The following is a 12,860-nucleotide window of genomic DNA, read 5'->3' on the forward strand; positions in this document are numbered from 1 at the left end:
AGGTACCATTCCCGCAGGAGGCTGCGAGTCCGTTCCTTGAAGCAGTGGGTCTTCTGCTCGCCGTCCCAGATGGTGCGCGGCAGGGGAAACTTCTTGCGGACTCGGTACTTGTCGACCGGCCCCAAGGGGCGTCCGCGCAGCTTCTCGGCTTCCTGGTAGTGCGCCTCCAGCCACATGGCCTGCAGCTTGCCGTGAGACTCCTTGGTGAACTTGTGGTTCTCCAGGATGTGGTAAAGGTCTCGGAAGTTGCCCGTGTGGAAGGCCACCACCGCTCGGGCCCGCAGGATGGACTCGTGCTTGTTGATGGCTTCGCACGCTCCGGGCGCTACCGGCAAGGACCACAAGAACCGGCCGAGCCTCTCGATGTCCCCCGTCTCCTCCAGCGTCTCGCAGACACTGGCCACTTGCTCCGGGGAGAAGTTGAGCGTGGGCAGCTGGAACATGGACGGCTCTTCCGGGGCTCCCCGCGAGGCGCCTCCTCCTCCTCCTCCTCCTCCTCCCGCGCCGCCGCCACCGCCACCGGCCGCTCCGGCGCTGCACCCGGTGGCGGCGCCGCCGCTGCCACCGCCGCCGCCGCCTCCAGCTCCGGCGCTGCTGCTGCTGCCGCTGCTGCTGCCACCAGTGGCCAGAAGAAGCGAGCGGTGGTGGTGGTGCGGGTCGCTGGGGAAGTTTGGCAGAAAGAAATGGGTGGGATAAAGCTCTAAAGGGGATCGGAACACCATGGGACCCAGCCTGGCGGACGGGGGAGGGGCTCGAAAGAGAGAGACCGGGCGAGGCAGAAGAGGGAGAAGGAAGGAAGGAAGGAGAGGAGGAGGACGAGAGGAAGGCGTCGGGATCAAGGCGAAAAGAAAGGCAGGCGAGAGGCAGACGGCGGGAATGAAAAAGAGGAGAAAGAGGGGAGGGACAGGGGGCTCACGCACCCCACGCGCATCCACACCTGCATAGAGACCCTCATCCGAACCCAGACATGCACACACACACGTATGCACACACACACTCCCCCCCGCCCGCCCGTACACACTCACTCCCACCCACCGCCTTTCACACGCACGCAGGACACTCGCACTCACACACCCTCAGCCGCGTACAGGCGGGCATCTGCGCGCCGGCTTGCTCGCTTAGACACCCACAGGAACACGCACTACACACGCACACGCACACACCTCCAGAGCCAGAGCGGCCGCCGCCGCCGCCGCGGCGAAAACAGATTCAGTGATTCGGCCGCGATCGCCCTAATGACAACAGCCTCATAATATCTCTCCTAAATCCACCGTGAGTGCAGCGCCGAAGCATTTTGTTTCGCTTTTCTATTGGCCTGGCGGGTGTCGTTTGGCGTCGCCATAGCAGCGCCCTGCCAATCACTGTCAGCCTTGCCAATCATCGGGGACTACGTAAGAAAAAGGGCTCTTACCGCTGCGCCCAAAGGCGAGGAGGAGGGGAGTCGGGAAGCAGAGGGAGGGACGGCGGCGGCGGAGGAGGAGGAGGAGGAGGAGGAAGGCAAGGGGAGGAGAGGGGAGGGGAGGAAAGCTTGGGCGCGTTGGTGTGTTAATCTTGGCAAGTCCTAATCTGAGCACTTCCACTTCTCTTGTGAGGCGTCTCCCCCTTTCCACCGGCATGTCTCTCCCCCCCCCCGCTTCCCCCACTTCCCTAAATAAATAAGGCAATAAAATGTACAAGGGCAGACGCTGCTACTTCTCTGAAACGAGATCCAGGATTAGACTCCGAAGCTGACCGTGGCTTTTTAAGGGAGCCCCTTCCCCTCTTTGGGAAGAGAGGAAAAAGGAAGGAAAGGGGTGGGGGGGGGAGGAGAAGAAGGAGAAGGAGACGATCGGGGCCAAGTGGGGATAAAAGGACTCCGAAGGGAAACGATTTACACATGATTTGCACGTAGTTGCCCTTCATTCTGCCTATCTGAGCACTAATAGCGCCGGGGAAGAAAAGCTAGATGAGATCATTAGGCCCATCCTCAGGCCGCTGACCCCGCCGGGAGCAACCCAGGCTGGGGGGGGGGGGAAGGGCATGGGGGGGGGGCGTGCGAGGCTCGAGAGCGAAGAGCGGGAGCTTCCTATCTTTTCTTTCCCTCCTTTGCTCCCCCTCCCCCCCGCCTCCGCTGGGATTTTGCAGAGGTAACTTCCAAGAGAAAAACTTTGTCCCAAGTCTGGGCTCTCGGAGCAGAAAGCTCTTTTTCCGGAGCAACCTAGCTTGGAAATGCGGAGCAAAATCGGTGAGGTTAAGGAAAGCCCCGGATTCCTGGAGGTCGTGGGCGAGGCCCCCTCCCCGGTCATTAGGCAGAACTTGACTGAAGTGCCAACCTGCCCCAAATTGGCCTCCAGAAGCGCCGAGAGCCTCTGCACGGTTTGGGTCGGGTTCAGTTTTGGGAACAGTCGTATCTCTGAAAAGCAAGACACAATTCTTCCGTAAAACCCTACGGTGGGGGTGGTTGCTGAATGGCGCCTTCGGATCCTAGCTTTGATTCCCCTGCAGCTTATTCTTTCCTCCCTTTCCAGCTCTGCTCTCATAGACTCTCTTCTTAGCTCTTTTGTAAACTTTCTGGATGGTGTCTAGGCATTTTTATCGCGCCTCCCAACTGTTAACTTTGGGATTCGTGTTCCCTTTAGTTCCCAGTATTTTTTTTAAAAAAAAAAACAAACCCAGAAGAGCAGTAAAATGCTTCATGAAAATATTTTTTTTTAATCTTCATATTTATCCGTGCATGCTGTATTTGCGTGTGTGACCGCGAGCAATGCGTATACAAATATATAGGTGAAACCAAATGGCTGAACTCTTGACATTCCCAACAGCTAAGCCGGCCTTCTGTGGTTGCCGTCCGCCTCCATTTATCCTTAGGTGCGTTGTTTTTAAGGCGATTTTAATCGGCATCTTGAGCTGGTAACTCCTTTGTTTCGTTTCGGCGGCCGATGGAAGTGTGATTTACAGAGATTTGTACGGGTCATGGATGTCTTTCCATCCTTACTGTGTATATTTAGACAGGACTTTGGTTGGTGTTAAAAAGTGTATATTTTGAATGGGTTCACCCACAGTAGCAAACAATAGGGACATTGTCCAGGCATGTAGAACGCGTATTGAAACGCAGCATCCAGACTTCTCCTAATCTGCCCTCAATAAAGCTGAAATAATTATCCTAAGCCGCCTTTCTAGAAGTAGAAAAAAAAATCATGGAGGAATTCAAAACTTGAAGGGAAAAAAAAAAACACCCAACAACTTTGCTCTGCATTCCGATGCAGATCTAGAAGAGCGACAGGGAAGAGGAGAAGGGGGTGGTGAGAGTCCAAACTGCCTAGGAAGGCAGAAAAGGAGGAGGAGGGAAGAAGCGGGGACAGTTATGTACAATTAAAATGGGAAAACGTCGCGTGACTTGGCCTATTTGAAAGATACATAATCATCATAATTCGAAATGCTGCCAAGGAGAGAGCAAGAGAGAGACACACACACACAGAGAGAGAGAGAGACAGAGGGGGGGGGGGCGGAGGTAGGGGCCTTAGCCGGACACCCAAACTGGCTGGGATCTTTTCACCCAGCAGCTTCTCTGAAATAAATGCCAAGTGGCAGATGAATAAGTCCAGTTGGAAGAGCTACTGGACTGGAAGATCCTGCTGACTAGATTAGGCGTTCGTCACTCTTCCACCAACTGTCAACAGGGGCTCATATTCCCAAGGAAAACAGCCCTTAAGTTTTACTGATGTACTTTAACACTACTGTTAACAAACTAGTCCGGGCGGCGGGTTAGGAAGAGGCGGGTGGCGGTTGATATCTTCTCACCCAGCCCTCTTGTCCCTGTCCCGGTATCAGGTTTCCATTTAACTGCAGAACAGAGAGATTTTGTCGAGTTATGAAAAGCTGGGATTGTCCCCCGAAAGTGTTTAACCAAAGGTTGGGGAGGCGGAGCAAACTTTCAGTTTCGCCCAGGGCAAAAGGATGAACAATACAGGGTCCCCCCCGGGGGGGGGGAAGAGGACACCTGCCTCGGTCGGTCCCTTAATGTTTCAGTCGGCTTATCTGAAGAATGCACGTGTGTGGCTCTCTCTTTCTCTCTGTGTGTGTGTGTATGTGTGTGTGTGTGTTCATACACACCTTGCTAGTTACAAGAAAAAGTCAAGTCTCCGAGCGGCATTCCTACTCTCTCCGCAACGGCCTCGGGAGTTGTCCTGGTGTTGTGGATCCTCCAGTCCGGGCCATATGAACAGTTCTGACCTCTTCCAAAATTCAGAAATGTTTTTATCTTTTCTTCCATGTAAAGGAAAGGCGGGGGGGGGGGGAGGCTCCAGGCCTTGGGATCTGAGCGGGGGTTTGTCAGAGTGTCAGCACTTTTTCAATAGCATCTGCGTGGGCTTGACTTGGACTTCAGAGGACAGGGGGACTCAAAACGACATGCGTCCCTTTGACAACTAAGTAGAAGTCGGAAGCGTTTCAAATACATGGATAAACGACGTCGAAGTTGGGCTTATTACTCTTTTCTGCAGCGGCATCCCCTTTAGTCGAAAGATGCTACTAAACCTGGCTTTTCTGTCTCCCTCATCATCCCACGAAGGAGGATTGGCCCACCCTAGCCCGGCCGTATCACAGTAAATGAATGGGCAGCACCAAGCTTGCTTCGCGTTGCCACAGCCTGACTTGAGCGTTTTCCCAGCTTAAAACAGGTTACAAGGGTCCATTTTTAACGCACCCGCCCATCCCCGAAGCCGCACACCTTTTCCCATCTTGGTCTCTTGACCTCTCCGTCTCCCAAAGGGCTGCCGGGTGATTTCGGACATATTTCTGGGATGCCAGGCCTCTGTAGGCACTGTCCGGGGAGAAACCAAAGACAACCTTTAGGCATTGTTGTGTCGAGGACAAAAGTTGGGGGGTTGCCTAGCGGTGCGGCGATGCTCTCCATCTCCCCTGTAAGCCTGTTAGGGACACATTCTCATGTCCTTAAAGTACAAGCAGATAATTGTTGGCGCTCCATCTTTGTGCGAAGGAGGCCAGGGTGTAAATGCCTTTTAATGACTGCAGCTGCTGGCTGAAAACTGTCAATGGAATTGGCTAATGCAGAGCCCCCGGAAAGGGGGGAAAAAAGAGAGGGGGAAAAACGCTTTTGGGAGCGAACTGCTGAGCGCCGCTGGAACCGAAAGGGAGCTGGGAAGGTCGAGGAAGACACTGACAGACGACAGACAGGAGGAAGAGGAGGAGGAGGAGGCGAAGAAGAAGAAGAAGAGGAGGAGGAGGAGGAGGAGGAAGATGAAGTCGAAGAAGAAAAGAGAGAGAGAAAGAGAGAGAGAGAGCAAAAGAGAGAGAGAGAGAGCGCCCCGGGCCTTCCACCTCTATTCCAGGGCCAGCGAAACCTGCCTCCTGCCCTCGAAATTCTCTTCCGAATTCTGTAAGTCCTCCCTCGCCCCGACCCCGAACTGCCCACATTCAGACCTCTTAGAAATCACGTTTGGTCTTTGTCCAGGAGCCTAATTTTTCGTACTGTACGCAGCGTTCCCTTTTTCTTTTAAGACCTGCCGGCTTAACGGTTCCAAGAAAACCTGGGGGGGGGGGGGGGAGAAAGATGATCCCTAATCGACCCCCTTTCCCGAAAAGCAAGGGAGAGGGTCTGGAGGGGAAGCCGGGGATCGGGGCCCAAAGCCACTGTGCGCCTTTCCCGACAGGCGGGACTGTTTCCGTGGGGGGCCCCCCTTCCTTTTCTCCAGGCTGGCATCTGGCACCCTGGTCTCCAGGCGGAAGTTAATTTCCAGGAAGATCCAGGGGGCGCCTTCCCACCAGAAGGCGCCTCTGCCGGGAATCGGGGAGAGCGCTGGTCCCGGTCCCTCTGCCGCTGCGTTTCGAGCAACAGGACGTTCCGAGGCGCTGAACTTCGCCGGGAAAGGGTTCGGGGAATGGAGGTGACCGCGGGGCGGCTGGGCTGGGCTGGGCTGGGCCGGGCCGGGCCGGCGCTCATTCCCAAAGGCGCAGCCCTCGAGGGCCGCCGGGTCGGTCGAAGCCTAGCGTGGGGCTGAGGGGTAGGTAAAGGCGCCCAGCCGTCGGTTGGAGGCGATGGCTTTAAGCCTCGTCAATTGCGGTGCGCTAACAAATCAGGGCGCCAGATTCTTTGGCTCTTCAGGGACTCGAGAGCGGCGATCACTGGGGACTTTTATTCCGAAGGCAGCCTCTCCGAACCGCACCGCCGGCCGGTCGAACGAAATGTAAGAAAGGAGGGGCGGAGAGGCGAGGAGGGGGGAAGAGGGGGGGAGACAGGAGACACACACACACTAACACACACACACACACACACACACAGAGACACACACACAGAGAGAGAGACACACAGAGAGAGAGACACACACACACACACACACACAGACACACACACACAGAGAGAGACAGACACACACACACAGAGAGAGAGACACAGAGAGAGAGAGAGAGAGAGAGAGAGAGACAGAGAGAGAGACACACACAGAGAGAGAGGGAGAGACAGAGAGATTTTATTTTCTACTGTTTAGTTGGGCGCTTCTATCTTCCAACCCTCTTCTTCCTTTTAATCCTAATTATGTTCAAAAACCAAATCCTAGCTGGTGGGTAGGAGTTAGATTCGCCTCTCTCTTTCCTCTCCTTTTATCAATAATATTGTTCGGCTTGGTTCAGTCAAATCTGGGGCTTCCTCGGGGGGGGGGGATTTTAAATGAGCTGAAGAAGAGAGATCGGAAAGGGGAAACGTTGGGATGAGGGGAAGAGAGGGAGAGGGAGAGAGAAAGAGTCGAAAGGAGAGAACAGTTCCATCAACCTCTTTTCACGCGTAACGCCGTAAAATCCTCATTGTATTTTAGTAGTTTAAATGAGTTATTCAGGAAGCAATGAGCATGCACGTTTACAATCGTTAAAATGTATCTTTCTCCACGTTAAAAAAAAAATATGATTTCCGAAATTCCGAACCCTCTTAAGTCTGATCCATTCGGCTGCTGAAATTAAAGGCCACTTGATGTGAAGAGCTATAAACGCGAGGCAAATAACTCTGAGGAATAGGGTGAGGAGTAGGGAGGAAAAGGGACAATCTGCACTATCAGAAAGTCACTTCCAAAGGTTTATGGTGAAACTCTGCTGTATCATTCTTCCCATTTCCGTGTAGAGTTATTTTTACATAGAATATGCAAAAATGCCTTGGGCTAGTGGATTAAGAAAATGTTTTTGTTTTTTTAATGAAATAAAATTCGTTCCAGTGGTATGGACAAGGCATTCTGGAAGCAGAAAAGTCCTTGTTCGTGGGATAAGAATGAAGAGTTGATTCTCCCAAATCTGTTGCCAAGGTTTCTAGGGATGCTGTGGGCTGTAGTCCAACACGTTTGTATAGCACCAGGTCTGATAGCAGATTGTGTGATTTTCTGTGAAATGGAATCCTTGATCTTCTTTGTTTGAAGGAAAACTCACTCAGGATGGTGGGACTTAAGTAGACATATCCTGTTGCCAGGTGCTCCTCTAATATTTTCCCGAATTTTCCCATTGGAAGGTTAATACTCTTTTTTTCTCTTTTCGTGTGACATTTTGGAAAACAAACAAATGTGCCTCTGAGCACTTATTTCAGGTTGTATCTCAAAGTATTATCACCCTCCCTCTCAACCAGTAAGGACAATTGAAAAATAAACCCCGACTGACTTCAGATAGACCCCTGTGAGAAGGGGTCTCTGATTCTAGGCAGGCAGGCAGGCAGGCAGGTTCACTGAGGTTACTCCACTAAGAATCGGAGGAAGTTGCAGTTCCGAAATTGGTTTCATTGCGTTCAGTGGTGCTTGTCCCCATGAAGTACAACTAAAATGGCAGGCACGCATATGCACGTAATGGCCTTAATGCAGAGGGCAGGTCTGGCTGTGGCCACAAAGTGAATTTGTGTCTACTTGGGATCAAGTGCTGTGGGCATTCCTGACATCCAGTGTCTAGTAGTTATAGCTGGAATTAGCTGCTCCTCCAAGCACGATCCCGTTCCTGATCAAACCTCCAGCTCAACCTTAGCTGTGTTTACATTGAAGTAAATCCCACTCAGTCCAATCATTTCCTAGTATTCCCATTTAGGATTACAGCCTTCATTTGGAAAGCGTTTCTCTGCCATTTCTCTGCAACTTGTTTAATGTGTTTTTAATCACTCATTAATATTATGTTAAACCATAAGTACACTTCAAGTGAAAGATACGTGGCAAAAATGTGCTTAAAAGCTGCTGCTATTGAATGTGCACAGAGAGTAAATCCTGAAGAATACAGTGTGAATTCCTTGAGTAATATGGAAAGAGAACCCTCCAAGGGAAAGCTTTAATCTAAGGCAGAAACTGTAATTTACCTATGCAAAGATACAGTCAGTCAAGCAGCCGCTTGGATTGAGAACGCTTCAGGGTTCTCCTCACTGCCTCTGCCTCTGTTTCCTTCTTTCCTTTTTTTTCCTCCATAAAACTAAGGTGTTGCTCTTCTTTTTCAGCCAGGTAGAACAGCTGCAGGCCAGGCCGAAGCAATTGACTGAGGGAGCATTTAGTCATCAGGGCTTCTGCAAACTGTAGCCTCGAGGGCCCCAAGGGGGTCGCCCAAGCAGGAATCCCTCCCCATGTTCAGAGGAGTTTCTACTCAGTATAGATGCTCTGTCCAAGATTTGGAGGAGGAGGGGATGGGGGGGGAGGCTGTCAAGAAAGGCCAGAGCTAAAGCAGTTAAAGGAAGAGAGAGAGAGAGAGAGAGAGAGAGAGAGAGAGAGAGAGAGAGAGAGAGAGAGAAGTGAAGTTGCATTTTCCCCAAGTTTCAAAATAACCCTAACCTACTCCAACCAAGGATACAATTTGTTCATTTTTTCTATATGGATCCTCAAATTCACGCTGCCAAAGGCCAAGTGAAAATAAAACGAATATTTTTTTCAGTGTCTGATAGTGAGGGGCGCCCTCTCAAGGCCCTGCTTCCAAAATAATAATAATAATAATAATAATAATAATAATAATAATAATAATAATAATAATAATAATAATAATAATAATAATAATAATAATAATAATAATAATAATAATAATAATAATAATAATAATAATAATAATAAAGTAGTAGTAGTAGTAGTAGTAGTAGTAGTAGTAGTAGTAGTAGTAGTTATTGTTCCCCTTCCCTCCCAACCCACTCCTCTCATAAATGCCATCCCTCCTGGCCTCAGTCAGAAGATACGGGGACCTTCTGAGTCCCTTCTCTTTAGTTCAACTCCTGGCCTGAAATGCAGGAGGACAAAACTCTGATCTTAATGGATGAAATTAATAAAATGAGATCCTACAAATAAATACACATATTCTGGCCCCTTTCAGCCACTCTGGTCTAACCATTCCCCTCTTTTCCAATTTAAGCAACCAGGAAAGTGGGGCAGTTCTACATCTCTGCATGAGTTCTAATAAATGCATACCTGTTTATTCCAAAATAAGACTAACTGTCTCATGGGATTTTGTCCTTAAGATGTGCAAGTAAGGCTAACTTTCAAACCCATTAAAATCCACAATAGATTTATATAATTTATAGTCATCCATCAGTCATTATCATCACCGGTGTCATATTTAGATCGCAATCTCATAAACTTATTACCCCCTTCAATTGTCTCCAAAACTTTGTGAAGTGTGATTAGAAGAAAGAAGATCTGAGCATAATTGGGGGGAAAACAAAAATAAAAAAAATGGAAAGAACATATTTGAATCAAATACAGCTCCCACCACGCTTGGATAGCTCCAAATAATGTTCTTAACACCTATACCAAAATAACATGTTAATTCTCTCCTCTTGGGAGTTTTCCGGATCCTAATCTAGTCTGCAGATCTGTGATTTCTTGTTGGTCTCCCATCCAAGTATTAACTACACAGGAAGCTGCTTGATGTTTTAGGGCAGGGGTCCCCGATCCCCGGTCCGTGGACCGGCACCGGTCCGGCATGCCAGCAACCGGTCCGGACAAACAAGCAGAAGCTCCATCTGCAGGATGCAGGCAGCCTGAAAAACTACGCCCCCTCCGGTCCACGGAAAATCCTTTCTCCGTGGAACCAGTCCCTGGTGCCTAAATGGTTGGGGGCCACTGTTTTAGGCTACAGCAAGGCCTTTATGGGCCTGGCCAGATGACTCTTTCCCCAGTTTAATTTTTCGCTCCCCTCCTCCGCGTGACCTCAGGCACGAATTGGTAGGTGGTAAGTCTAGTTTATGGCGTGGTCTACTATGAGCCATTTTGCTTGACAAACTTAGCCAAGGAGTAGGCACACCACATAACTCCCAGGCGTGTGCATATGCATGGAAACAAAAACCCTAGAAGTTAGGAGGGAGTAGGACCCTCTGATAGGTCCTATTTCCAAGTAGGCGCCGTAGACACCGATTTTCGTTAGATGTGGGCCGTTGCGCTTGTGAGAAAGGTCGAGGACTTCCGCCGCGACCGACCAAAGAAAGGAGACGCGGTCCCTTTAAATCTGGGGGTTTCAGCATTCCTGGAAGGAATTTCGCGGCCGTTCAAAACCTCTGCAGGTGCTTTTGCTTTCTCGTTCGGTCCGGGGAGCGGACGCCCAGTTCTTCCCGACGATCCAAACCGTCGGATTTCATTGCCAACGCATCTCCCTTCTTCCCCATTCCGCTTGCCTCCCACTTTACCCGCTCCCCCTCCCTCTGGGTCGGCACTTTAAAAACAATTAGTATTTTTCCTATTCTGGAGGTAAATTATTCAAACAAATGTTTGCAAGGACCCCGGGGGCGAATTTGGCCGCGGCGATAGGTTTGATTAGCCCTGATTTCCTCTTTCTCCTCCTCCTCCTCCTCCTCCTCTGCCCCCTCCAATCCCTTCGCCTCCCCCAAAGCAACAAAAGGCTGGAAGTTTCGAAGAGGGCAGCGCCAATTAGACGCAAATCGTTAGTTGCTCCGTCTTCAGAGCGCCCCAGTTGGACGACGCTCGCTCCCCCGGGCTCCAGTTAACATCCCTGGGATAGGCAAAGCGCAAACAAGCAAGCACGTTGGTTGTCAGTATCCGCGTCCAGGGATTTTGCTGAACCAGAAGGTCGGGGGAAACAGCGAGCAGCGGCGTTGGGGAGCGCGAGCTAACGAATGGCAAGCCCCAAATGCAGAGTATTTGCCTTGGCTGGTCCTTCTCCATTGTCGGCCTTCAGCTCTGTCTCCATATCGATCGCCAGAGCCACGTTGCACACCCTTGGGAGGAAAAAGTGGCCGGCCTACAATTTACATTGGCTCCAAAGAGCTCCGTCCTTTGTCTGTGGAGGTGGAGACGTTCACGAAAGTGCAAAATGCAGTTATTCAGACTTTCCAGCAAAGCTCCCCGGTTTTTGCCGGGAGAGAAGAAGAGCGAGGCGAAAGAGGTGCTTGGGTTTTTTTTTTTGTGTGCCTCGTTCTTTGTTGGCCGAACCACTTTTGGTGGAGTTTGTACAGCTTGGCAAAACACACGGGGAAGACTTAGCTAGGGGATGGGTATGCTTGGCCGTCCCTAAACCCACTCGCTTCTTCCCTCGTTTGTGTTTCAGCTGCTTCCACTCCTGCAGGTTTAAGCTGCGACTCCCTGTTAACTGGGGCTGTCAGTGTCACACTGAGCGTGGCTTGCCTAGGCGCCGGCTGCCTTTCAGGTGTTTTCCACCACAATTTCTCTCACCCCTAGAGAAAGATCCATGCCTACTGGGAGCGATGGAAGTGATAATCCCAGGAATTTGGAGGTCGCCCAGTGGGGGGAGGCTGCTCAAACGTCCTTAGCAAAAGTCACAACCCTAGACGGCAGAGGCTGGAACAACTAACCAAGCAGCCAAGAGAAAAATAAATTTTTTTTTTAAAAAAAAGGTGGAATTTTGATCAGGGAAAAATAAGACAAACAAAACGAACTATAGTGCACCCCAAAGTGGGAAAGAAGTAATAGGAAGGGGGGAGGAGAGGAAGACAGAAAGAGTATCTACAACTATTTCAGAGGGAATCCTCTTGCAGAAGAAAAAAATGGGCAAACTTATGATGAACTTTAATGCTGTTTCTAAGTATAAGCTAACGTGAAACCAAAGCTCTAAAGCTGATCTGGAAACCCTTACTTGGAAATATGGTGTTGATTTCAGAGGCCACGACTCTCTATACTTGCACGGGAAGAGAACTTTTCTTGGTATGGTCAGGAGAAATCTTTTAAAGGCAGGCTAGGCAAGATCTTCATCCTACGGTAGACCAGTAAGCATATATCATGCTGAGCCCATAACTAGCCCACTCTAATGTGTACATGGCCCCAAGAAAACCAGCCCATGTCGGTAGTGGTTTAAAGAAGTTGTTATTCCTACTCTCTTATCCTATTCATTTTTATTAGCGTGTCCCAGAAATCCATATAAAACGTATAAGGTATACGTATCCTGTACTAATCCTTCAAGAATGATATTCTAAACCATCCACCAGAAAGGAATGCCTGATGAGCACGATGGGAATTGTTTCTAAGTCAACCTAGATAGAGTCTCTCCCTCACCTCGAGTTCATTTTAGATAAAATTCTGAGAGTGATGCTTGGGATTTCAGCTTTTCAGAAACTAAAAGGGGACTGAAAAGTTTCTCTGCTCAGTGCTTCTGGCTGGAATTCTCAGACTCTTTCAGAGAGTCTGTTTAAATGGTATTTTAATTGCACGTTTACAAACTGAGCAGCTTTAAACTGCATTGATCTCCAAATGAAATATCTCATAGATCACTGAAGCCCATGGGAGGAGAATTAGGATAGTCTTCTGTGGTCTGTTCCTTTGCAGAATTCTGCAAAATCTTCCTGGCCAATCTCAAAATCTATGAAATAACAATGAAGAATTGGGTCACACCTAATCAACTATATTTGATTCCCCTATCCCCTGAGCTGTCAAATATTCCCTAAGGGTGGTTCAAGTGCAACAGTTCAT

General features: G+C 49.8%; 1 protein-coding gene across 1 annotated transcript in view; it reads right to left on the minus strand.

Annotated features, from left to right (window-relative positions):
* SIX3 (SIX homeobox 3) overlaps positions 1–722 on the minus strand; it is a 79,731-nt gene extending 79,009 nt beyond the window's left edge. Inside the window, exon 1 of the mRNA XM_015813079.2 lies at positions 7–722. Coding sequence (XP_015668565.2) covers positions 7–722 — 716 coding nt within the window. The remainder of the gene's footprint in view (positions 1–6) is intronic.
* Between the last annotated feature and the right edge of the window lie 12,138 nt (positions 723–12,860).

This window comes from Protobothrops mucrosquamatus, unplaced genomic scaffold (genome assembly GCF_001527695.2).
Source record: "Protobothrops mucrosquamatus isolate PMUCROS unplaced genomic scaffold, P.Mucros_1.0 scaffold134, whole genome shotgun sequence".
Lineage (NCBI taxonomy): Eukaryota > Metazoa > Chordata > Lepidosauria > Squamata > Viperidae > Protobothrops > Protobothrops mucrosquamatus.